A 27,343-nucleotide genomic window follows, 5' to 3' on the forward strand; every position below is an offset into this window, starting at 1 on the left:
GGATCTACAGAAAAACCAAAATCGGTTCAGCGCTGCGCGCTGAGAGTACGGGTTGAAAATTTTCATCGACCAGATTGTGTCCGGGGTCTACCTGAATATGCCCACCAAATTTGAAGCAGATCCATCGAGAACTTTGGCCGTGCATCGCGAAGACAGACAGACAGACAGACAGACACACACAAGCCGTATATAGATATAGATGTCTTGTCCGGCGATGGAGATCGAAAGAACAGAAACGTTTACTACAGCACAATCCGATTGTTCCCAGGCAGATCCCAGATCTCAAGAACAGAATGACAATACATCTGATGAACCCACAGTTGCTGAACACACGAAGAAGAAAAGGGCGTGCCGAGCGGAGACTGTCTTCAAGCAATGTCAAACAACCCTCCCTAAACGTCGGGGACTGTGTCCTACTTCCAGTGTCGGAGTTTGACAGGGGTCGACTCGACGCCAGAAATATCCCTGGAGTCGTGTCGGAAATCACAGAACACGGGGCGTATAGGATCGCTACAAAGCACGGCGTCGTCAATACTGCTTATTCCAGAAACCAGTAACAGAAGGCAGATTGTCAAATCCTAGAGCTTGAAGATAGATACAAACCCGACCGTTTCTTCTTTTAGAAAGATCGCTACTATGTATTCCGCCCATGGTGGTCAGGGGTATTCAAAATGCACCTGTCAGACATCCTGCAACTCCAAGAGATGCGCTTGTAGAAAAAGCGGCACTCGCTTGGCAGCGTGTCACCCGAAAAACAGCAAATGTAAAAACAAATAAAAGTTACTACCAAACTGCTTGTCAGCCAAACTAAAATAGCAGCTTAACTTGTATTGTTCAGGAGCGTTCTTTTTCACAATTTTGCGTAATTCGTTATGTTCATCTATTTGTTCATCTTTTCCTATTATCGTGCTATTCTCTTTTTTCGAAAATTAAATGTTTGCCTCGTTTGCATTACTAGTATACTCTGTGTGTGTGTGTGTGTGTGTGTGTGTGTGTGTGTGTGTGTGTGTGTGTGTGTGTGTGTGTGTGTGTGTGTATGTGTGCGTGCGTGCGTGCGTGCGTGCGTGCGTGCGTAAAAGTATATTATCACATGGTCAGTATCGACAACACACACACACACACACACACACACACACACACACACACACACACACACACACACACACACACACACACACACACACACACACACACACACACACACACACACACACACTTACACAAGCATGCACACTAAACTCACTATTGCCGATTTCGCGGAATGGGCAACTTGCCCATTACGCGTAATCGGCTGCCGATTCCGCGTAATCGGCTGCCGAATTCGCGACATAGGTAAGTTTTAGAGGACTTTACGCGATTTCGGCAAAACGCTGCCGATTTCGCGTATTCGGCAGCGTTTTACCGATTACGCGAAATGGGCAAAAATATTGCCCATTTCGCGGAATCGGCAATTACGTGAATTCGGCACGACATAATTATATACACAACACGTGTCAGCACAAAGCTCAGAACGTCAAAGAGCTATTAACAAGTTAGTTCCATTTTTGTGTCTGATTACCCGCTACGTACAACGGCCTCAAAATCCATCTTTCAAGGCTTTTAGGAAGAATGACACCTACACCGTTCAGCATGTCATGGCGTCATTGTTAGATAAGATAGGTTAACAAACTGTACTGTTTTACTTACATATTTGATCGTTCTTTTAACTGACAGGCAACATTTGTTCACTTTTAGCTGAGTTTTTATGTCGAATTTTATGCGGGAACCTTGCTCTTGTTAATTTAATGTTGGGGGGTGTCTGTGTTTTCTGTTCCACTTCTGTAAAGACACGTATAATCAATCTGTCTGCTAAATGTGGTATTGGTTGCTTTTTTTAAAATATTTTTTTTACAAGAAACGGCTTCATCACAAAGATCTGCATTCAAATGCATCAGCCTAGGGTTGTTGTTTTTTACACGGGAAGAAAAGGGTTGTCGAGGACAGAGAAGCCATTGTTTTGCAAATCTTGTGTAGTACCCTCTGAGTTGAATTCCCACAACTCGGGGTTATAGACCCCTAGACGCTTGCAATTCCCAAAGTTAGAAAGACAGAATGAATCTTTAATTTGAATGTGTGTTTTTTTTTTTTTTTTTTTTTTTTTTTCCCTTACACCTGTTTCTTGTCCCGGTGTGCTCTCACACCGCCCCGTCCCTGCACTCGCTGCTCCATCCACATCTGAATTTCGTTCCGCTATCAGACTTGTCGATTTTACAGACGCTCCAGGGAGGGATGTCGGGTCGTTGCGGTAGGCTACCCTCGGAAGATGACACTGCACTTCTGCTGAGTCACTTCGACGGTGTTCAGTAGTGGGTCTGTCCCGAGCTAACGGACGCAGCCCACTACCTACTATGCCCCCCACTAACGACATTGACTGACTGGCGGAGCCAGACTGAGTGAGCGTCCCCTCCAGAGAGCAGACCGCCACCACGTCCCTCCCTCGACCCCCCAGAACGTCACACGTTGAAGACTGACAGCAGAAGTACTATTCAGGGAAGGATGGAACAGGAACACTGAGACCAAGGTCACCATGAGAGCTCCGGGCATGAAGGGCCACAAGAGCAAGGACAATTTATAATTTTGGATGATTAATGAGATGAGGATGATTATAATGATGATGCTATGGATTTCCAATTTGGTTTGAGACTACGTGACAGGGCAGCACTCTACGCTGACTGTCATAATATATCCTGGCGTCAACCAGGCCCGAGAACTGCCGCACCTGCGGTGTTGGTCAGGTATACAGAACCTGAGCACCCTCAAAGTCGCATTCTTTAAGTGAATGACACTCGGCTGTGTGATTCCAGCCTTCCCATAGGAACCATAGCACTTCCACTCTGGGTAGGAGCCGACCGTAGCCCGAAAAACCCACATGACCCTGATGGGATTCGAACCCACGACCTCCCGGCCCACAGCCCGATGCGCTAACCACTGCGCTACGGGGGCCGGTTTAATGTGAATGTTACTAAACATCATTTGCTCTAGTTTATGGATGTAACAACGTGTTGTCCAAGTGAGACATTGTCTTGGCGATGCGTGTAGCTCCATTACAGAAATAAGGCAGCTGCCGTGACTATTTTACACAAATGAATCATCTTTTGTAGATCTAGGTTGTCAACGAAGGAGCAGCCATGTCGCAACCAAAGGTGGACGTTGTCTTGAAGAATGCGTGCAGCTCCATCGGGGAGGGTCCTCACTGGGACGACGCCTCCAAGAGTCTCATGTATGTGGACATCAAGAACAACGACGTGCACCGCTACAACACTGCCACTGGCCAGGATGAAGTCAGGCATCTCAGTGAGTCTGGTTGTACGGCTGGCTGGTTGGCTGTAAGGTGCTTCTTTGGTTTACAGCTCTGTCAGGTTTTGCTTTCTATTTGTGTACCTGTGTTGATGGTCTATTTGTGTACCTGTGTTGATGGTCTATTTGTGTTCCTGTGTTGATGGTCTATTTGTGTACCTGTGTTGATGGTCTATTTGTGTTCCTGTGTTGATGGTCTATTTGTGTACCTGTGTTGATGGTCTATTTGTGTTCCTGTGTTGATGGTCTATTTGTGTTCCTGTGTTGATGGTCTGCTTGTGTACCTGTGTTGATGGTCTATTTGTGTTCCTGTGTTGATGGTCTATTTGTGTTGATGGTCTATTTGTGTTGATGGTCTATTTGTGTTCAGGACTGTGTTGATGGTCTATTTGTGTACCTGTGTTGATGGTCTATTTGTGTACCTGTGTTGATGGTCTATTTGTGTTCCTGTGTTGATGGTCTATTTGTGTACCTGTGTTGATGGTCTATTTGTGTTCCTGTGTTGATGGTCTATTTGTGTACCTGTGTTGATGGTCTATTTGTGTTCCTGTGTTGATGGTCTGCTTGTGTACCTGTGTTGATGGTCTTTTCCCTGTCTATCTGTTTCTGGTTTTCTTACTGACTCTGTCTTTGTTTCTGTCTGTCTGTGCCTGTGTGTCTCTCTGCCTAGTCTCTCTCTAGCTGTCTGTCTTTTTCTGTGTGGATGTGTGTGTGAGGTTGTGTGTGTGTGTGTGTGTGTGTGTGTGTGTGTGTGTGTGTGTGTGTGTGTGTGTGTGTGTGTTTGTCTGTCTGTCTGCGTCTCTGTGTATCTGTCTGCCTGTCTGTCTGTGTTCGTCTGGCTGTCTGGCTGTCTGTCTCTTTCTCTCGCTCGCTCGCTCGTTCTCTCTCTCTAAATAAATGTCAATTCAATGCAATTCAATTCTCTCTCTCCCTCTCTCTCTCTCTCTCGCTCTCTCTCTCTCTCGCTCTCGCTCTCTCCCTCTCGCTCTCTCTCTCTCGCTCTCTCTCTCTTTCTCTCTCTCGACCACCCCTCCTCTAGTGTGTGCGTTTGACGGTGTGTGTGGGTGGGGGGGAATAACCTTTTAAGCTAAATGAACATAACATAAAATAAAATAAGATCACAATAAAACAAATATATAAAAAAAAAATGCCAAGATGATTGTTGTTGTATCGGAGGACACGGTGAGCCTGGTGGTGCCGCGCCGTGCAGGGGGCTACGTGGTGGGTCTGGGACGTCGCCTGTCCGTGTTGGAGTGGAACACGGGCATGGTCAGCACGGTACAGGAGGTGGACGGAGACACCGGCAACCGCTTCAACGACGGAAAGTGCGACGCCAAAGGTCGACTGTGGGCTGGTGGGTCTGGCTGGCTTGGCTGGTCGTCTGGCTGTGTCTCCCTTTGTCTCTGTCTCTTTTGCTCTGTCTCTCTGGCTATGGCTCTTTTTGTCTCTGTCTCTCTTTTTCTCTGTCTCTGTCTCTCTTGATCTCTGTCTCTCTTTTTCTCTGTCTCTTCCTTTCTCTGTCTCTTTGTCTTTGTCGGTCTGTCTGCCTGTCTGTTTCTCTCTCTCCCTCTATCTGTCTGTCTGTCTGTCTGTCTGTCTGTCTGTCTGTCTGTCTCTGTGTGTCTCTCTCTCTCTGTTCATCTCTGTGTGCGTCTCTCTCTCTCTCTCTCTCTCTCTCTCTCTCTCTCTCTCTCTCTCTCTCTCTCTCTCTCTCTCTCTCTCCCTCCTATATCAGATCCAGGTTTTCTAGTTCTGTCTGTTTGTATTTCTATTTGTATGTCTTGTGTTCTTGATGAAATGCGAATTTGATTCCGTACATTTTATGAGAGCAGATTCTGACATCATGACACGATCTGTATACAACTCTTTTGTCCAACGCATTTTCACTTGAACCCCCCGCGGGTTAGGGGGAGTCCCATATTGGTTGGGACTAGAAAGAATTTACCCGATGCTACCCAGCATGTCGTAAGAGGCGACTAACGGTTCTGTTTCTTCTCTTCTTTTGTCTTATTTCTGCCTTACCAGTCCTTTCACCTATATTTCCTTCCAAGAAAACTCTCCCTACTATTCCCTGCAGTTTTCCAATTCTTTTCTTGTTGTCTTATTTCTACCTGACTGGATCCATCACCTTTATTTCACTTACCAAAAGTCTTCTTTTCCACATCCTTATTTCTCTGCACCCCGCATGTCGTATGAGGCGACTAACGGATTCTGTTTCTCCTTTTTCCCTTGTTAAGTGGTTCTTGTATAGAATATAGTCAATGTTTGTAAAGATTTTAGTCAAGCAGTATGTAAGAAATGTTACGTCCTTTGTACTGGAAACTTGCATTCTCCCAGTAAGGTCATATATTGTACTACGTTGCAAGCCCCTGGAGCAATTTTTTTATTAGTGCTTTTGTGAACAAGAAACACTTAACAAGTGGCTCTATCCAATCTCCCCCCCCCCCTTTCCCCTATCCCCCCTTTCCCTCGTCGCGATATAACCTTCGTGGTGGAAAACGACGTTAAACATCAAATAAAGAAAGAAAGAAAGATTTTCACTTGAAAACATGTAACACGTGTATGGAGAGTGAGAAAGTGTTCTGTAAGTTAAATCAGAAGGCAAACAACTACCGACTACTTTGTTGCAATAGCCTTTTTTTTAATCAACAAACGTATAAACGTTTACAAAAGGAAAACCGAGGCTTAAAAGGGGAGGGGGGGGGGAGACAGCAGGAGCGTGTAGAAGTTCAATTTGTATCATGTACAAAATAACACTGATTTCTTTCTTTGTTTACAATCCAAAAGGCACAATGGGACCAGAGCTCCATGGGAAAGGGTTCGAACCCGAAGCAGGCTCGCTGTACTGTCTGGACGTGGACCGCTCCATCGAGAAGAAGGTCAGCAAGGTCCACATCTCCAACGGTCTGGCGTGGACCGACGACAACAAGACTTTCTACTACATCGACTCCGTCCCCAGGAAAGTCTATGCCTACGACTTCGACCTGGAGACTGGGGCTATCAGTGAGTATGAGTATTAAATAGCAATGAAGTGTCAATAGTATGCGCTGTGCTGTGTGGTTTTGGGGTTGCTATCGGTTGGGTGCTTGTGGTCTGTACGGTACATGCCAATATTTGATTTACAGCATGTTAAGTACATTCATTTTGGGAAATGGGGTTGAGGGGGGGTGGGGGAAGGCTAGTGTGTTTGGGGAGGGGGTTGATTCAGTAAAGAATCAATACAATTACATTTTCGGTATCTTTGTGTCAGGCAAGAAGCGAACAGCGGTAGACTTTGCACCTTACAGCAAGGAAACTCACGGCCTGCCAGATGGTATGACCATTGACACCGACGGAAAACTGTGGGTGGCCTGCTATGGGGCTGCCGCTGTCTTCAAGGTTGACCCCGAGACAGGTACTGTGGCTAGCTTTTAATCATCAATGCTTGGCTATGCTGAAGACTTTGAAGAGTCGTAGACATGTGCTTGCAAACTGTGAATGATTTAGGTACTGTTAAATGTAATTGGGAAGCCTGATGGATATAAAGCATGGGTGGTCTCTTATGAGGTGATGGCTGTCTTCAAGTTTAGACACAATACAGATAAATGTCACACTATAGTCTGTGGGAGGCTGGGCAGGTTAAGGACTTGAAACGGTTGGGAAAGGTTTTCTTGCAACCTGTCCTGGTCAAGAGACTTTTGAGGAGGACCGATGGGAAACTGTGGATGGCCTCTTCTGGGGCTGTGGCTGTCTAAAGGTTTGACCTTGAGGCAGTTTAAATGCCCGGTTGGTCTCTGAAAAGCGGCTGCTGCTATCATCATGCAAGTTTGACTCAGACTGAGTTCCCATTCAAAGTGAAAGCTTTTTTCCCCCGTTCTAAGGAAGAAATTGTCTTATAAGTTTGAGCCTGAGATGGATGATTATATTATGTAATTAGTGACATACAGAAATGAGTTACATGACTTGAACATGTTTGTTTTGTGTCCTTGAAAAGGGTGACCTATACTGTGACCGCATCAGTCTGTCTTCAAATTTGACATTGTGACGGATGAAGCATACTTGTGTATGCCTGTCTATTGGCACTTTTGTTCTATAAATAATTACAATAAATGAGTGTCTGCATTCAGGGTCTTCTCTTGCGACAAACCTGGAACGCATCCCATAACTTGAGTTCTCTCTCTTCAATGTTCCAGGCAAAATCTTACAAAAGATCGACATCCCAGCTAAAGAAACAACGTCGGTGTGTTGGGGTGGCAAGAATCTTGATGAGTTGTACGTCACCTGTGCCCTAGTCAATCTGTCACCAGAAGAGTTCAAGACGAAATACCCATTGGCAGGGTCCATCTTTAAGGTCACCGGAACTGGCTCCAAAGGTCACCCGGCCAACATGTATAAGGGATGATTTTAATTCAATCGTTTTAGATGTTGTCGTGACTATGATGCGAAAAAGGTATGAACTAAAGTCGATATCGACTGTTGAGTGCAAAAAAAGAATAAAAAACTGAAAAAAATCTTTTCAGACATTTGTGTACAATGATTGACGATATATTCCCCATACAATATGTGTTAAGCTGCTTTAATAGTACCTTTGTTTTAAACCTGAAAACGTTTTACTGACTGTTATAGTCCTTGAAGCAGACCGAGCTTCAAAGGCGACCTAACTTTAAAAACAATCTGAAAAACAAATTTCGTCTTAACAAATACATTTTTTTGAAAGAAAGGCCTTAAACCAAAACTTGCAATGTAATGAAAAGAATGTTTTATTACCAATTTTGAAGCCATTCATTGCCTGTCTGTCTTTGCCTGTGTATAGGTAAGCTTATAATTCAGACTTTGTCAAAATTGAAAGTGCCTTAAATCAAGCCAGTTATTACTTATTGTCATAAGTAAAAGTCCAGTTTTACTGAGTAATAAAACACTAAGATGAACATGATTCCTTCTTCTGTAAGGATTATAGGGAAATGAAATTAAGTGCGTTTATGTTGTTTTGCGCTGGTCCAAAGAATGGTGCGACACTCTGTAATTTGTAACCGCCAATGCTTGTATTGACATGCTCATTTTACTGACGTGACTCTCTGCAACCTTTATTGCTTTACTTGTAAGCAGAATGTTATGTTCAAGCTTATTCTATTACGCAATTATTATATTTTTGGTTTCTTGTAAACGAACTAGCCCAGGGAGTATGGTTATAGGCAGCGTTTTTTTCTAATATTCTTGTTAATGCTTGATGGGTCAGTTGCATGTGATGTCCCTTACCATTGTCTGTCCTTTGCTTGTTACTAGTTTCCCATGAATTGTGGTGCTCAAGAATTTTATTATTAAGTGGGTCCTAGAATTATTGCAAAGAGGGAAAACAGAAACTCTCAATATTTTTGTTCTTTAATTATTTTTCCAATGAGACATGTTCTTGAACTGTACACTGAGAAATCCGCATCAAATCATTTTTTTGCAGTGGGTTCATATTTTTACTTTTTCCAGGTTCTTTGCCAGTATAATGTGAATGATTAAGCATTATAATTGATCAGGAAGATTATTCTGCAATTGCTTTCATCGTGTGTGTGTGTGTCTGTGTGTGTGTGTGTGTGTGTGTGTGTGTGTGTGTGTGTGTGTGTGTGTGTGTTTCTGGGTGGGTGGGTGGGTATGCAGCATAACTCTGATCTAAACGCTTCACAATTTAACTTTGATGCAAAACTGTAAGTTCAAATTTGAATTGTACTTAAAGATATGAAGTAGCATTCAACTGAGACACAAAACATTTACGTTTTAAACAGACAGAAAGTTTACATTCAATATTTTTGGTTAAAATTCGTATCCACATGACTTGCAGGCAACCTGGGAAAAAAACACTCTGAATTTCTTCCTATTAAAAAGTTATCTCCCTTTGAGCTTGTGCCTTTCGGAAATTGCAAGCGTTTTTTGGTGGATGGTTTTTTTAGCACGTTGAATGCATCCTCTTGTGTAATCCAGTGGGCAAATAAGCATAGATTTTACAATAGATAAGACCATCCGTCCACTTGGGCAGATACCAATAATCTCCAGCCTGGTTACTTTCTGTACAGTGAATTTGCATATTTGCGAGTGCTGAATCCATTGTTGTTCCAGAAACTTTTGTCAATCTGCAAATTCAATTCAGCAAAAAAATCCCATTCTACCAATGAAACAGCCACATTAGTGTTTTATTTTATTTTATATGTGTGCAAGTGGCGGTATACTATTACCCTGGCCTGGAAAGATCTACTGTGCTTCATGTGATCGTTAACCCATGAAGGACGGTACCTTACATAATGAAGTTTTGATTGCTGTACTGACTTTTGTTACTTTTTTTCGAGGGACGTGTTTTGGAAGGCTGTTGTTTTTTCAGTAGCTCTGTCCTAACAGATGAATAACTGCTATTAATGTGCCTATCATGTTAGAAAGGGTATGAACGAATGAGTGAATGAATGGATGAAGAAACAATTTTCTAATTTACAAAGATTACAAAGATTTACAAAATTCTAATCTTTTATATTTCCCAAAGAGCAAGTCAGCTAAAACATAGATATGATTCTTATGTTTTTTGGATCAGATGTATATGCTTTTTTGCAATACTTTCCCACAATTTATTTCTCTAAAGATTATTTGTAAACGTTATATATTTGTAATATGAATGTAATAAAATATTAACATTTATGAATATCTTTATTACATTTAGTCAAGTTTTGACTAAATGTTTTAACATAGAGGGGGATCGAGACGAGGGTCGTGGTGTATGTGTGTGTGTCTGTCTGTGCGTGTGTGTGTGCAGAGCGATTCAGACCAAACTAATGGACCGATCTTTATGAAATTTTACATGAGAGTTCCTGGGAATGATATCCCTGGACAATTTTTTCTTTTTTTCGATAAATACCTTTGATGACGTCATATCCGGCTTTTTGTAAAAGTTGAGGCGGCACTGTCACACCCTCATTTTTCAATCAAATTGATTGAAATTTTGGCCAAGCAATCTTCGACGAAGGCCAGACTTCGGTATTGCATTTCAGCTTGGTGGCTTAAAAATTAATTAATGACTTTGGTCATTAAAAATCTGAAAATTTAAAAAAAAATTATATTTTTATAAAACGATCCAAATTTACGTTCATCTTATTCTTCATCATTTTCTGATTCCAAAAACATATCAATATGTTATATTTGGATTAAAAACAAGCTCTGAAAATTAAAAATATAAAAATTATGATCAAAATTAAATTTTCGAAATCAATTTAAAAACACTTTCATCTTATTCCTTGTCGGTTCCTGATTCCAAAAACATATAGATATGATACGTTTGGATTAAAAACACGCTCAGAAAGTTAAAACGAAGAGAGGTACAGAAAAGCGTGCTATCCTTCTCAGCGCAACTACTACCCCGCACTTCTTGTCAATTTCACTGCCTTTGCCACGAGCGGTGGACTGACGATGCTACGAGTATACGGTCTTGCTGAAAAATTGCATTGCGTTCTGTCACAGGTCAGTTTTCGTCAGCCTGTTTCTTTCTGCGTGCGCCTTCCAAAGGAAGTTTATGGAAGGAAAACACGCCGCCTTTTCGTATTAGCTAAAGAAACAGGTACTGCCTTGACTTTACTTTCTTTCACTCTTTCCCATGCTCTCGAAGTAGCGGAGAAAGGTCAACATTGGTTTACATAATTTAATACATGGATAGTGTTAATAAAATTCTTGCAATGCAGCACACATTAATCAGGTTAGTCTATATTTTTGCTAAATATCAGTATCGTACTAAATGTATCACACACTGTTCAAGCTAGGTCATGTTACTTGCATCTCAGCACACTCTGATCACATGTCTATTGCTGCTGGATTTCAATTCTGTCACGGTAATCTAACGTGACTCCGCTGCTGCAAACGTTCTTCATAATTTTCCCTTGGAAGACATCAAAACAAAAGGAATACACATAATGTTTATGAAGTTTTGACTTAGCTCGATGTCATTGAAAAGGTACTCGAGATGACTTGTAGCACTTGACTGGTCTAGAAGACCGCGCTCCTGGTTTGGTTCGTCACTCTTCTTCTCAAGACACCATCATCAAGTTAATAGCAGAAGTAGTCTGGTTACATCTCTCTCCACAATTACGGCAACATGAGGAAGAGGAAGATGAATGAATCATTGGACCGTGGGTTCCTGAAACAGATCAAAGGGCCATATGTGTTACCTACACAGCCTGTCTAAAAGACTTGGTTTGTTCATATTTTATTATCGTTCTCATTCTATTACTGTGTTTCGGAAAATGGGGATTTGGCAACAGCGCACATTCAAACGTACACAACTTGACAACAACACAATGTACATGACTGACACGATACACTCATCTCCGCCCAGATCCCGTGGAACGATTGTCGATGTAATAATCACAGTCACTTACCTTCAAAGAAGGGGAACGGCTTTTCCTCCAAGCGTTCTTCGCTCCATGGACTTGCGGAAAACGACCCTCTCGTGAAACGATTTTAGTTTACGTCAGTACACTTGGATACGTCATATGAATACGTCACTTGGCTACGTCGTGTAATGCGCGAGTAGTCTCGGTTGCCTATTCTATTCTTGACAGGTTCGCGCCTCATAATAATAATTCATGACAGCCCCTTTCTTGAGAATGAATTTCCCAAATTTAGTCACTATATGAAGCGCGACTTAAATAATCTGCTCCATGGTTGTCACAACCCGGTATTTCTTACCTCCTTTCTTCTTCACAAAAACGATTGGAGCATTGTACGGTGAGTTTGCCGGTTCAATGACCCCGAGCTTCAACATCTCGTCGATCTCGTCTTCGACCGTTTTCACCATCGCATGAGGTACGAGTCTCGGTCGAACAAACACAGGTTTCTTCTCTGTAAGTTCGATTCTGCACTTCTCCAAGTTGGTAGTAATCGGTACATCAGTCAGATTCTTGGAGAATGCACTACAGATCGCTTTCGCCTCTTTTGTTCTTTCTCTACTCAATTCTTTACAGAAGTTCACGCTTGTGACATCTTCTGTACGAGTAGTTTCCAGCAGAGGAATCATCTTCTGAGTGTCTATTCGGAAGATATCATCGTTCATCGTATCATCTTCCTCGATGACTACGGCGATGTGTTCTTCTGCTTCTTCTTTTTTTTCGTCAATTCTGTTTCTGAGGTCGACAACGTATTCTGCTGACGTCTTCTGTTCACCTTCGACCGATTCATCAGTCCATGCACGACGCAGAACCTGCATGGGACCTCTGATGGTCTTGCCATACCGCATTTCAAAGGGTGAGAACCCCAGACTGTCTTGAGGTGCTTTCTTGGTTCTGCCTTTTGGCGCTGTTCTTTGGCATGTGTCACACGAGAGACAGTAACGTTTTATGTCTCCGACCAAACCTGGCCACCAGAACTCACACCTGATTCTATCAGTGGTTTTCTTCTGCCCGAGATGACCTGTCATCGGGTGGTCGTGCCCAAAAGAAAGCACTTTGCTTCTCATTTCTTTGGGAACAACGACTTTACTAGATTCACTCCCGGTTTTGTCGAGGGTTGTCCTGTACAAGATTTCTTTCTTGTATACATATTTCACACCGTGGAATGATTCTCCTGAAACAGCCATTTGGCGTACTTTTGCCAGTGTTTCATCATCATTCTGAGCCTTCTTGAGATCTTGCGGGGAATACATCTTGTGTGTATTTCTGTCATCATGACTAGTTCCCGGCACAGGTTTCTCATTCCGTTTTTTTTTTCTCTTCTCTTGCTTCCGTGTACTGACCGCCGCGTTGGTCTCACCTTGATACCAACTCGGGTCACGTACTGGAAACAAAGGGGTCTTCCTCTTGTTCTGGCCTACACCATACCATTTACCTATGAGGACAGGATAAATGGGATCATCGAGTATGACCACTTCGGTTTTGGCATCAAAATACGGACAGTCAATGTGGGCCACAGCCGTGGGACACAATTTCCGTGTTTTCTTCTCTGCGAGCGTAGTTTCTTTTTTCTTTGCCAAGTACCTTTCTTCAGGTATAAGGTCGGCCCTGACCATAATACCTGAGCACCCGGAATCGCGTAATGCTTTTACGATTCGGCCGTCTAATTTGATGAACACTTCCTCTTTGAAATCCTTCTTTTTGCACGACTTGCACAGCTTGTCAAGATGTACGGGGATTTCTTGTCCATCAAATTCATTTCGAACATGAACTGCGTGAACGCTTTCTCCCTTATTGGGACAAAATCGCGACAGGTGCCCTTTGCCCTTGCAAAAAAAACAACAGCCTGTGGCTTTCAGTCTTTGTTTTTCATCATCGCTCACGTATTTATGTTCTTTCTGTGACGATTTCTCTTTCGCGTCACTTTCGACGACGTTCGAACCTTTCGTGTTCGAAAACGCGCTGCCGCTAGAATGGTTTTGGTGAGATTGCCGTGGCCTGATGTTCGAACGTGATTGTTCGTACTCCGTGGCAATTTCGCCCATTTCTTTCGCAGACTTCGGTTTCCGATCAAGTACGTGCAACATCACTTCGGCAGGGAAGGTGTTCTCTAATTGTTCTCTGAGAACTAGATCCTTCAGATCTGCCACATGTTCATCGCACTTGGCTAACTCGATCCATTTATCGAGGATGCGCTCAAGTTTGGTGACATGTTCTTTGTACGTGTCAGATGGGTTTCGCTTCAGCTGACGGAATTTCTTCCGATATTGATCTGCTGTCAGTTGAAATCCATCATACAACGCATTCTTCAAAGTGTTGTAGTTGCGCGCGTCTTCGAAACTGAGTTTTGCATAAATGGTTCTCGCCTTTCCTTTCAGGAAATACACCATTCTCGTAGCTTTGCGTTCGTCGTCGAGATGACAGTCGGTTGCATAATGTTCAAATTGTGCAAACCAACTCTCGATGTCGTCTTTGTCATCAAGAAAAGGGATTTTTGGGATAAAGTCGTCATCCCCACGACGCCTCGACGCGTTATTGTTGGCGTTGTCTCGGCGTGCTTCCGTTTGTATCCTCAACTGTTCTAGTTGAAACGCGCGATCGGCTTCTCGTTCACGTTCACGTTCGAGAACTTCACGTTCACGTTCACGTTCCTCTCGTGCGCGTTCTTCACGTTCACGTTCGCGTTCGTGAGCTTCTCGTTCCTCTCGTGCGCGTTCTTCAGCTACAAACTCACGCAAGTCTTTGCCTTCGAGTCCTAACTCTCGTCCTATCGCCAAAAGTTCGCGAGTCCACTCTAATCCGGATTTTACAGGGTGGATCGGACCTGCACGTTCATTACTCGCAGCGGATACATAAGTCGTTACACGCGCGCCTAACGTCTGAGAATCATTATCGCTCGATTCTCCTTGGGTGTTGACATATGTGTCACCCCCTTCAACATCTGAAACTACGGCCTCGGCCGTATTCTGGTTCTGCGGGTCAGCGTTCATTCTTGCTATATGCGCCCTAGTACTCGGGTGTTTGGATGTTTGCATATCCTTTACGTTAACTCACACACAGATATTCACTGAATCAAACTGCAAATACGTGATGCTCGGTTGAAAAACCGATTTGACTAAACTGCTTTTCACACACTATTTACTAGAGAGAGAAAACTCCCCCACTATAGAATGAAGTGTTACTTTAGTGAAGCTCACTTTGCTACTTGAATTCATGAACGTTCAACGTTACCTCAGTAAACGTTACGTGTCCCAATGACACGATTTCTCTGAACCATTCTAATATCCTTTTATAACCACGGATACCTAACACTAGAATTTATGGTTCTTCTGGTATATGTCAAACAATATACCGTTCTATCGAGTGAACTTCATTTTAATATCTCATCGGCGCTCCATCAACGTGGACCTTTCGCCTATATTAATATCAACTCGATTCTATCGCACAGTAAGTCGAAATAAGATTCTTCAATTATCTACTGCTGTATAGACAATAATCTAATTTTCCTAACCCTTACTCTTGGCGTTGTGAAGTGTGACTGTCTGCAGAATCAACTTCACTTCCACGGTCCTTCTGGACGAAGATGAGTGCTATCCCTCGTATATAACCCAATTCGCCCACCAACCTCCCACGGCGACCAACAATATTATAATTTTGTCGACTAAGGGACACAGGATGGCCTGACAGGGTGTTAGTCCACTGTCTTCTGTTATAGCCTTTTGTTTAGCACAGCCAAATAGGGGGAACTAAACTACTATAACATTAGTGCTTTACGTGAATTATTATAGTGACGTCAAAGCCTTGCGTCACTCTTCATTTGGATTATTCCCGTGTGCTGAAGCACACACGTCAGACTCTGTTATCGTTAAATGATGAACTAACTATAAACATGAATAAATACAAAAGTTGATTTATACGATGATGAACATGAACGGACGAACACACAAACGAAAAACGAATAGGGAATTTGTTTGAAGAAAATTTGTTTGGGGAAGCCAAATTGAAATTACGAGTTACAAAATCCCGGACGAGCCCCCATATGTCACAGGTCAGTTTTCGTCAGCCTGTTTCTTTCTGCGTGCGCCTTCCAAAGGAAGTTTATGGAAGGAAAACACGCCGCCTTTTCGTATTAGCTAAAGAAACAGGTACTGCCTTGACTTTACTTTCTTTCACTCTTTCCCATGCTCTCGAAGTAGCGGAGAAAGGTCAACATTGGTTTACATAATTTAATACATGGATAGTGTTAATAAAATTCTTGCAATGCAGCACACATTAATCAGGTTAGTCTATATTTTTGCTAAATATCAGTATCGTACTAAATGTATCACACACTGTTCAAGCTAGGTCATGTTACTTGCATCTCAGCACACTCTGATCACATGTCTATTGCTGCTGGATTTCAATTCTGTCACGGTAATCTAACGTGACTCCGCTGCTGCAAACGTTCTTCATAATTTTCCCTTGGAAGACATCAAAACAAAAGGAATACACATAATGTTTATGAAGTTTTGACTTAGCTCGATGTCATTGAAAAGGTACTCGAGATGACTTGTAGCACTTGACTGGTCTAGAAGACCGCGCTCCTGGTTTGGTTCGTCACTCTTCTTCTCAAGACACCATCATCAAGTTAATAGCAGAAGTAGTCTGGTTACATCTCTCTCCACAATTACGGCAACATGAGGAAGAGGAAGATGAATGAATCATTGGACCGTGGGTTCCTGAAACAGATCAAAGGGCCATATGTGTTACCTACACAGCCTGTCTAAAAGACTTGGTTTGTTCATATTTTATTATCGTTCTCATTCTATTACTGTGTTTCGGAAAATGGGGATTTGGCAACAGCGCACATTCAAACGTACACAACTTGACAACAACACAATGTACATGACTGACACGATACACTCATCTCCGCCCAGATCCCGTGGAACGATTGTCGATGTAATAATCACAGTCACTTACCTTCAAAGAAGGGGAAACGGCTTTTCCTCCAAGCGTTCTTCGCTCCATGGACTTGCGGAAAACGACCCTCTCGTGAAACGATTTTAGTTTACGTCAGTACACTTGGATACGTCATATGAATACGTCACTTGGCTACGTCGTGTAATGCGCGAGTAGTCTCGGTTGCCTATTCTATTCTTGACAGGTTCGCGCCTCATAATAATAATTCATGACACGTTCAGTTTCATTCTGTGAGTTCGACAGCTTGACTAAATGTTGTATTTTCGCCTTACGCGACTTGTTGGTTATTCTGATCTTCGTTAATGCTACATAAATGCACACTTTCCTGTGTGTGTGTGTGTGTGTGTGTGTGTGTGTGTGTGTGTGTGTGTGTGTGTGTGTGTGTGTGTGTGTGTGTGTGTGTGTGTGTGTGTGTGTGTGTGTACTTAGAATCCCCTTCCTCACCAGCATTTGAAGTAAGTCTCTCTCTCTCTCTCTCTCTCTCTCTCTCTCTCTCTCTCTCTCTCTCTCTCTTACGTACACACACTCTCTCTCTCTCTCTTACGTACACACACACACAACCCCCCGCGGGTTAGGGGGAGTCCCATATTGGTTGGGACGAGAAAGAATTTACCCGATGCTCCCCAGCATGTCGTAAGAGGCGACTAACGGATTCCGTTTCTCCTTTTACCCTTAAGTGTTTCTTGTATAGAATATAGTCAATTTTTGTGAAGATTTTAGTCAAGCAGTATGTAAGAAATGTTACGTCCTTTGTACTGGAAACTTGCATTCTCCCAGTAAGGTCATATAGTGTACTACGTTGCAAGCCCCTGGAGCAAATTTTTGATTAGTGCTTTTGTGAACAAGAAACAATTGATAAGTGGCTCTATCCCATCTTCCCCTTTCCCCGTCGCGATATAACCCTTCGTGGTTGAAAACGACGTTAAACACACATACACACACATACACACACACGCGCGCACACACACACACACACACACACACACACGTTTTGCCAGCTAATCATTAGGCCTATTGATTAAAAAAAAAGTTCATAGCTTTGTATCCTTTTGTTTTTTAAACAAGGTTATACTCGTAAACTCTAACTGATACAGATTTCAAGGCTTTTATAGGCAATAGGACTATGGGTTCAACAGGAACTTGAAATAACCACATATATTATATTTGACAATGCTTTTCCTCGCCCAAAATCAGGAGTCACTGTTTGAATGGTCTTTTCTTCAGTCTTAACGGTTCCCTCTGACACAGAGAAGGGTTTGCATTATTCTAGTTTTGATTATTATCCACACAAAAAAACCCAGACAGATAACACAATTGTTGGTTGCTTTCTGATCGCCTCGCAAAATTAAGTTTTTAAGTTCACCTTCATCTGCCCACCGCAGCGACCTGACAACCTTCCCTCGAGTGTATGTAAAATCGACAAGTCTGGCATTGGAACGAATTTCAGATGTGGATGGAGCAGGGAATGCTGGGACGGGGCGGTGTGAGAGCACACTGGGACAAGGAACAAGAGTCGGGACAGGCGCACACACACACACACACACACACACACACACACACACACACACACACTCACACACACACACATACACACACACACTATCACACACACACACACGCACTCACACACACACACACACACACACACACACACACACACACACACACACACACACCAACTCACTCAACATTCACATTATTTCATGCTCCTTTGGTACAAAGGCATGTTTAGTGGGTTATCAGCGGTAAACACTGATAAACACAGGCCATTGTTATAGCTGACACACTGCTCTCTTCGTTTGTTGTTATCAATATATCCTGTCCTTGGAGCGAAGTTTCTGTGTCATTTAGCAGTGGTACACGTGTTATTGGTGTCGGCATTTTGCACGGGTTTGCGTTTTTTAAAACAGGTGAGTGATGAGCTGGGCAAATGATTATTCTTTTCTTTATTCAGGGGTGGATTGATTGATTGTGTGGTTGATTGATTGATTGATTGGTTGATTGATTGATTGATTGATGGATTGATGGATTGATTGATTGATTCCATCTTCAGTTTATTCATTGATTGAACTTATTCTTTTATTTATTCCTTTCTTTGGCTTTTTCCCCCCCGTAGAATTGAACGGAAGTTATATTCCGTATGTTAAAAGCCTTACTGGTCAAAGTGATGCTAATTAAATCGTAAAACAAACGTAAAATCGCCACAGAAAACACGTCACGATTTCAGTCACATGTATGCGCTTTTATTAAAACATAGGAGGTTGAAAGGACAAACATAAGAAGCAAAAGGAACTAACTGTTTGGTATGACGCTTCCCAGACTCTGCTATGCATGGGCATCGACCTTTTAATCTAAACAAATCTATATCGTCATAGGGGACACAAGTAAAGCCTTCCAGCCATGTCTCAGCCCAAAGTGGATGTGGCGATAAAGAACGCGTGTGGCAGTGTTGGGGAGGGACCTCACTGGGACGACGCCTCCCAGACTCTGCTTTACGTGGACATCAAGAACCTGGATGTGCACCGTTACAACCCTGCCACTGGGGAAGACCAAGTCAGGCACCTCAGTGAGGCTTGCTTTCTTCCCTGTGTGCGAGTGTGTTCGAGTGTGTGTTCGTGCGTGTGCGTGCGTGTAGTTAAACAAAAGACAGACAGACAATCCATAATCATCCCCCTCTCCCTCTCAGCTGAATCTACAATCATGTATTCGCCAGTCTGTCTGTCTGTCTGTTCGTCCGTCCGTCTGTTCGTTCGTCTGGTCTTCCATCTTCCTGTCTCTCGCGTATCCTTTAACATAACTAATTCTCGAAAGTACATCACCTAACAGTTCACTACCGGAAATTTCTAGGCAAGGGAACTCTCCTTTTTATAGCCACCCGATTGAGGACTTGACCCCCTTCAAGACCGGGCTTTCTCTACTTTTTTCGCTCATAACCTCGGTACGTTTACCTACATTTTATAATTATAGCTCCCTTTTGAAGATCTGATTTTGTAAGAATTGTTTTAGGTTTTAAAAGGAAACTTCCACTGTGCAGTAAAAATAGACCTTTTACGTTGTGTAACCATGACAACCTTTCTCGCAGAGGACACGGTGAGCCTGGTGGTGCCGCGCCGTGCAGGGGGCTACGTGGTTGGTCTGGGACGCCGTCTGTCGCTATTGGAGTGGGACACGGGCATGGTCAGCACCATACAGGAGGTGGAACTGGACTCTGGTTCCCGCTTTAACGACGGAAAATGTGACCCGAAGGGACGGCTGTGGGCAGGTGGGTGGCATTATGTCATTTTTCTTTCTCCAAGAAACGTTTTCTACGCAACTTTCGCTAAAGCGGTCCTTACTTGAGCCCCAAGTTGACTTCGCGAATTCTTTTTACCAAAAACTCGGTGCTAAAGCTTCGTGTGGCCAGCTTCGCGAAGTATACTTCGCGTAGTCGACTTCGCCCAGTTAAGAACAGGCTGTAGGCTTTGTCAAACTCCCGAAGACGTCTGACCTAGCGAAGCGTCTAATCTATCACCTGTACTGAAAATAGTTCTTCCGGGTATTAAAGGTCGCCGAAGAACAACGGATCAAATATGTGGCTATACTTTACTATTGTTTGTTTCTCTTACTGAAGCGCTGTCTAACCATTTTAAATACTCATTCCACTGTGATCCTTCTCACCAGGTACGATGGGGCCAGAGGTGGGCAACGCCAAGGTAGAGCCCGAGGCAGGTGCACTGTACTGTCTGGACGTGGACCGCTCCATCGAGAAGAAGGTCAGCAAGGTCCACATCTCCAACGGTCTGGCGTGGACCGACGACAACAAGACTTTCTACTTCATCGACTCCATCCCCAGAAAAGTCTTCGCCTACGACTTCGACCTAGAGACTGGGGCTATCAGTGAGTGTTCGATGGTAGAATTTTTTTGTAACTGTGTGCATGTGAATATGCCTTTTGCGGCGTAGTCTTATGTGGATTTAAGATTGAAGACAATTTAGAAAATGAGGATAAAAGAAGGTATTGATTTGTAAGATTTTTTGTAAATACGGTATTTCATTCTCTCGCTTTTTCAGTTAAAGCTTTCTTGTTTGGTGGACTTGGGAGTACATAAACTAAAACAGACGCGCGCTTGCACACACAAACAAGCAGAAGCTGGCACTTACAGTCAGGCAGGAAGAGAGAGAGAGAGAGAGAGAGAGAGAGAGAGAGAGAGAGAGAGAGAGAGAGAGAGAGAGAGAGAGAGAGAGAGAGAGAGAGAGGGGAGATGAATACAGAGACTGAAACAGACACACACACACACACACACATACACATCATAAACACTTCTCCTTCTCCTCTGTCCCGCCCGCCTCCAACACCGCCCCCTTCCACCTATCCCACGCATTACACTGAACAAAGAATCATCGAATCATAAATCACACCTGTTACCACACTGCAGGCAACAAGCGTACAGCAGTCGAGTTCCCACCGGACACTCTGGACACGTATGGCGTGCCGGACGGAATGACCATCGACACGGACGGAAACCTCTGGGTGGCCTGTTACAACGCAGGGGCCGTTTACAAGTTTGACCCCGAAACGGGTAGGTACAGTAGAACCCACTTGTTAAGACCTAAACAAATCTGAACAAGTCGCGTAAGGCGAAATTACTACATTTAGTCAAGCTGTGGAACTCACAGAATGAAACTGAACGCACTGCATTTTTTCACAATGACCGTAGTCCGCCGCTCGTGCAAAAGGCAGTGAAATTAACGAGCCTCTTTAGTGCGGTAGTGGTTGCGCTGTGCTGCATAGCACGCTTTTCTGTGCGCTTCGTTTTAACTTTCTGAGCGTGTTTTTAATCCAAACATATCATATCTATATGTTTTTGGATTCAGGAACCGACAAGGAATAAGATGAAATTGTTCTTAAAATTTCGGAAATTTTATTTTAATCATAATTTTTATATTTTTAATTTTCAGAGCTTGTTTTTAATCCGAATATAACATATTTATATGTTTTTGGAATCAGAAAATGATGAATAAGATAAACGTAATTTTGGATCATTTTATAAAAAAATAATTTTAATTACAATTTTCAGATTTTTAATGACCAAAGTCATTAATTAATGTTTAAGCCTCCAAGCTGAAATGCAATACCGAAGTCCGGCCTTCGTCTAAGATTGCTTGGCCAAAATTTCAATCAATTTGATTCAAAAGTGAGGGTGTGACAGTGCCGCCTCAACTTTTACAAAAAGCCGGATATGACATCATCAAAGACATCTATCGAAAAAATGAAAAAAACGTCTGAGGATATCATACCCAGGAACTCTCATGTAAACTTTCATAAAGATCGGTCCAGTAGTTTACTCTGTATTGCTCTTCACACACACACGCACACACAGACAGACAGACAGACAGACAGACAGACAGACAGACAGACAGACAGACAGACAGACAGACACACACACACACACACACACACACACACACACATACACACACACACACACACACACACATACACCACAACCCTCGTCTCGATTCCCCCTCTATGTCAAAACATTTAGTCAAAACTTGACTAAATGTAAAAAGCAGACATTAAAACGGAGGAAGTTTAAACATGGAAGTAGATTTAAATACGTTATGAAGAAAAAATCTGAAAAAAAGTAAAGAGAATGCGGGGGGAGGGGGGACCACTGCATATCCGTTTTGATATGAGTATAGAGTGAAATTGACTTTCTCATAGTAGTCTATATATATATATGTCTACAGCCATGCATTGTCTTCATCTCGACAACTGACTTGTAATAGAGATAGTCTCATCAAGGGAAAGTGCTGCATAGAGACTGTATGGTTCTGCATTGAATAAATCAAGATTGAATGAGACACACAACTTGAATTGTACCCGCGCGAGTATCCACTCATCTGTAGGGCACTAAATCCATGAATTTGATGACAGAAGTCCAACAGGGCTGCACATTCAAAATTGCCCTTACATTCCAGGTAAAACCCTCCAGAAGATCGACATCCCGGCCAGGCAGACGACATCTGTGTGCTGGGGCGGGAAAAACCTTGATGAGCTTTACGTGACCTGCGCCAGAGTGTACATGTCAGAAGAAGAGTTCAAAACAAAATGGCCGCTGGCGGGGTCGGTGTTCAAGGTCACCGGAACAGGTTCCAAAGGTCGCCCCGCGTACATGTACGAGGGTTAGACTGCCGAGCAGATGCTTATGTAGAACTGGATGAAATATATATATATTTTTTTTTTTTTTACAGACCAGCTGTGGTAGTCTTCCTTGTGCTCCTTTGCCATTTGCATTTCCAGTGTCTTGTCTATTTTGCAGTGCGCTTCTACTTCACGAAGAAGTTATGTGTAATTTGTCTCTGACCAGTTGTTTATAAATAGTTGGTGAAATAATCTAAAAAAAAAATATACGGTTTTGTTCTATTCACTGACCAGTTTGAGATGAGTAATATTATCATAGCCACCTACATAAATCAGCCCTATTTTCAATTTGTAATGTTAAAAATGATCACAAAGACAGAACCAGCTCCCTATTTTTGAATGCAATGCCTGCTGCCAGAATGTTGCAGATTTATTGGCTTATTTGTTGCTGGAATAAATCCCCAAGAAGTACATGATGCTGAATAAAAAGTACTGATCTTGTAAAGCGTTCTGTTCTACTCCTCTTGTACACTTTTTCCTTCACACACACACACACACACACACAGACACACACACACATAGGTGGTTTTACAGTCATTTGGGGTCGGCTGTGTATCAAAATGCCATCTTGCTCAAAACACAGGCATTTGGGGTCTCTTTTGTTTTAAGTGTTAGAAAGTTTCTTAAAACTTCAATGAGCGTTAAATGCCATTTTAAAGTGTGAAAACTCATTTCAGGAGGTTATTACATAAAATGCAACCTCCAGCGTGATTTTTAGAAAAACAGACATTTGGGGACGATGTTTGCTGTACAGCAGTGAAATGGGGACGTATGTGTACACAAAGTGCAGAGCTAGAATTACGTTATCGGTGCTATGAATGTTTTAGGTGTTAGAAAGTTTGTTAAAACTTCAATGAGCGTTAAATGCCATTCTAAAGTGTCAAAACTTATTTCAGGAGGTTATTACATAAAATGCAACCTCCAGCGTGATTTTTTAGAAACAAACAGGTATTTGGGGACGATGTTTGCTGTACAGCAGTGAAATGGGGACGTCCAAAAGTGCAGAGCTCCCGCAGAGCTATATGAATGGTTTCATCACATACATGGCGCTAGGCGACATATGTTGTGAAAAATTTTACAAATCACGTTTTTGCGCCCGATATTTTCTTGTCATCTCCAAAGTCAAGGGACAAACACGAAATTCCTTGACTTTTGGGGTAGCGCGACTCTGTTAATTTTAAGAATTAAAAAAAAAAAAAAAATTCATTACTAGGATGCCCCATCGTTGGGAAATTCCGGTCGCTTCCTCCGAGTGGAAAGCTAGCAGTGACAGAGTCGCACTACCCCAAGTCAAGGGATCTATTAGTCCTGTTTCGCCGTTATCCCAATTCGCCCCCATACCATTTTGGCGACATTTCTCAGGCCAAGTGTCATTTTACCACCATATCATGTACCATTAGCTCCACATCCCATTTTGGCGCAATCCCGTTTCGCCGTTAGCCCATTTTGCCCCCATCCCATTTTTGCGACATTTTACAGGCCAAGTGTCATTTTACCACCATGTCATGTACCATTAGCTCCACGTCCCATTTTGGCGCAATCCCGTTTGGCCGTTAGCCTATTTTGCCCCCATCCCATTTTTGCGACATTTTACAGGCCAAGTGTCATTTTACCACCATGTCATGTACCATTAGCTCCACGTCCCATTTTGGCGCAATCCCGTTTGGCCGTTATCCCATTTTGCCCCATCCCATTTTTGCGACATTTCATAGGCCATGTGTCATTTTACATGCCATTCTAAAGTGTCAAAACTCATTTCAGGAGGTTATTACATTAAATGCAACCTCCAGCGTGATTTTTTAGAAACAAACAGGTATTTGGGGACGATGTTTGCTGTACAGCAGTGAAATGGGGACGTCCAAAAGTGCAGAGCTCCCGCAGAGCTATATGAATGGTTTCATCACATACATGGCGCTAGGCGACATATGTTGTGAAAAATTTTACAAATCACGTTTTTGCGCCCGATATTTTCTTGTCATCTCCAAAGTCAAGGGACAAACACGAAATTCCTTGACTTTTGGGGTAGCGCGACTCTGTTAATTTTAGGAATTAAAAAAAAAAAATTCATTACTAGGATGTCCCATCGTTGGGAAATTCCGGTCGCTTCCTCCGAGTGGAAAGCTAGCAGTGACAGAGTCGCACTACCCCAAGTCAAGGGATCTATTAGTCCTGTTTCGCCGTTATCCCAATTCGCCCCCATCCCATTTTGGCGACATTTCTCAGGCCTAGTGTCATTTTACCACCATATCATGTACCAATAGCCCCACATCCCATTTTGGCGCAATCCCGTTTCGCCGTTATCCCATTTTGCCCCCATCCCATTTTTGCGACATTTCATAGGCCATGTGTCATTTTACCACCATGTCAAACCACTAGCGCCACATTCCATTTTGTCGCCATGCCGTTTTGCCGTCATCCCATTTTGCCGCCATCTCTATTTCGCGACATTTTGGATTGTGGCAAAAATGGAATTTGGCGTAAACGGAATGTCTTCCTAGTTGAATAACGCAGTATAGTAGTATAGTGAGGCTTGGCAAGAAGAATAAATAAAAAATGTGATGGCGGCCAAATGGGATGGTGTCAAAATGGGATGACGTGCTATTGTTATGACACGGTAGTAAAATGACGCTTGGCTTGTGAAATGTCGCGACAATGGGATGGGGGATAAATGGAATACGGTGAAACGGCATGGCGGCCAAATGGGATATGGTGTCAAAATGGGATGTCGCGCTATTGTTATGACATGTTAGTAAAATGCCCTGTCACGTAGTCTCAATCCAAATTGGAAATCCATAGCATCATCATTATAATCATCCTCATCTCATTAATCATCCAAAATTATAAATTTTATAAAATGACATCCATAGCATCATCATTATAATCATCCTCATCTCATTAATCATCCAAAATTATAAATTTTATAAAATGACGCTTGGCTTGTGAAATGTCGCGAAAATGGGATGGGGAAAAAAATGGGACGGCGGCAAAATGGGATTGCACCAAAATGGGATGTGGATCAGCCACTAGATTTCCAATTTTAAAGTCTTAGGTATGACCCGGTGTGACGTTTTCATCTTTCGCCGTGTTGATATTTCGATTTTCGGCCTCGTTGATCTAGTATAAACTCTACACTGAACAAAAAAAACACCCTTCGATAGTACTGATGAGCGACCTTGTGTACCTTACATTCATGGGGCCAAATTTGTCCAACCAATTATTTTATTTAACTTAGAAATTTGATTCATCCTAAAATGTTTCCCTTCTTACTCAAGGGACGTAACCACTCGGTACACGTTTTCGAAGAATTCGATTTTGGGAGTGAAATCTATTTAATTTCACAACCAATTTTTTTCACATGCAAGAAACTGACATGCTTTTCGTCCATAAATAATTTCTTTTCTTAATTTTACCAGGAAACAACATTTCGGTCTCGAGTAAATATCGAGGGGGAAATATGTACACAGGCGAAAGATGAAATCGTGACACCGGCCGAGGTTCAAACCCACGACCTCCCGATCACGGGGCGGACGCCTTACCACTAAGCTAATCGTGCCGGTTTACCCTTGAGTGACAGACGGACAGACAAAAGAATATACAGACAGACCGTAATTAACACAAACACACACACTCAGCAGAGCAAAGCGGTATAACACACAAACTCAGCAGAGCAAGGCAGTATTACACACACAGACTCTGCAGAGCAACTAAGTCGGTGACACACAGACACAGTTATTTGGGGACGATGTTTGCTGTACAGCAGTGAAATGGGGACGTCCAAAAACCGATAGCTCTGCGCTGTGCTATGAATGGTTTCATCAGTTACATATGGCGCTAGGCGACATAAGAGTATTTCCAATCCAGTCAGTAGCTAGCATTCACGACCCTGACAACGGATGGTTTGAGTCTGATTTATGAGAATGAGAATGAGGGAGAGAGAGTTGTATTAAATTGAATTGAATTAAATTGAATTGAATTTATCTTTCTCTTAACACTGTAACAGAACAAGAAATGCTAAAATGTTTTTTTTTCATCCCGCCCTCGCCCATTGAGTTGAAATAGAAGTTAACCACATTATGTTTGAAAATGTTCCAGTGCTTTATGTACAATAATGTTTCAATACAATCATAGTGTATTAACATTTTACCAGTATCAGCTGCAAAATAGAAGTAGTGCTTTACAAGTTTCGAAAGAGAAACAGCATGTAATGATACGTAAATGGTGTACAGCAGTGAATTGGGGACTGTTTCCCAAACAGCAGTCAGATGGGGTCTGGTTGTTGTACAGCAGTCATTTGGAGGCACAAGCTAAAACTGCTTCAGAGATGTGTGTTTTTCATTGGCTTTGATCTCCGCTGAGAGGGAGAGAGTCAGAAAGAGCGACATAGACAGATAGACAGAGACAGACCGAGACAACAAAGGAGAGGTTAAGGACACCCCCTTACCCTTGAGTGACAGACGGACAGACAAAAGAATATACAGACA

General features: G+C 42.7%; 2 protein-coding genes, 1 long non-coding RNA gene and 1 other non-coding gene across 5 annotated transcripts in view; 2 read left to right on the plus strand and 2 right to left on the minus strand.

Annotated features, from left to right (window-relative positions):
* LOC138954611 (regucalcin-like) overlaps positions 1-23,316 on the plus strand; it is a 33,867-nt gene extending 10,551 nt beyond the window's left edge. The window contains exons 1-6 of one of the 2 annotated variants that reach the window (XM_070326413.1): positions 18,412-18,589; positions 19,055-19,245; positions 19,762-19,941; positions 20,340-20,555; positions 21,094-21,237; positions 22,640-23,316. In XM_070326413.1, coding sequence (XP_070182514.1) covers positions 19,080-19,245; positions 19,762-19,941; positions 20,340-20,555; positions 21,094-21,237; positions 22,640-22,848 — 915 coding nt within the window. In that variant the 5' untranslated portion in view covers positions 18,412-18,589; positions 19,055-19,079 and the 3' untranslated portion in view covers positions 22,849-23,316. Of the gene's footprint in view, positions 1-3,140; positions 3,334-18,411; positions 18,590-19,054; positions 19,246-19,761; positions 19,942-20,339; positions 20,556-21,093; positions 21,238-22,639 lie in introns of those variants that run through there. The other variant, XM_070326414.1, reaches the window with a different exon arrangement.
* On the minus strand, positions 2,910-2,983 carry Trnah-gug (transfer RNA histidin (anticodon GUG)). Its single transcript has one exon. It is a non-coding gene; the product is annotated as a tRNA-His (tRNA).
* Positions 4,475-9,992, plus strand: LOC138954612 (regucalcin-like). The gene is made up of 4 exons (XM_070326415.1): positions 4,475-4,690; positions 6,124-6,339; positions 6,587-6,730; positions 7,509-9,992. Exons 1-4 carry the CDS (start codon positions 4,492-4,494, stop codon positions 7,715-7,717), a joined length of 768 nt encoding a protein of 255 aa, XP_070182516.1. The 5' UTR covers positions 4,475-4,491; the 3' UTR covers positions 7,718-9,992.
* On the minus strand, positions 10,965-16,586 carry LOC138954610 (uncharacterized). The gene is made up of 2 exons (XR_011451908.1): positions 11,712-16,586; positions 10,965-11,470 (listed from the first exon to the last, which is right to left on the minus strand). It is a non-coding gene; the product is annotated as an uncharacterized lncRNA (long non-coding RNA).
* Positions 23,317-27,343: the final 4,027 nt, after the last annotated feature.

The sequence above is a fragment of the Littorina saxatilis genome, unplaced genomic scaffold (assembly GCF_037325665.1).
Source record: "Littorina saxatilis isolate snail1 unplaced genomic scaffold, US_GU_Lsax_2.0 scaffold_462, whole genome shotgun sequence".
Lineage (NCBI taxonomy): Eukaryota > Metazoa > Mollusca > Gastropoda > Littorinimorpha > Littorinidae > Littorina > Littorina saxatilis.

Coding starts and splice junctions, on each gene's coding strand:
- LOC138954612 (XM_070326415.1), top strand. CDS start 4,492: ATGATTGTTGTTGTATCGGAGGACACGGTGAGCCTGGTGGTGCCGCGC. Junction 4,691..6,123: donor CAAAGGTCGACTGTGGGCTG/GTGGGTCTGGCT, acceptor ACAATCCAAAAG/GCACAATGGGACCAGAGCTC. Junction 6,340..6,586: donor CCTGGAGACTGGGGCTATCA/GTGAGTATGAGT, acceptor TCTTTGTGTCAG/GCAAGAAGCGAACAGCGGTA.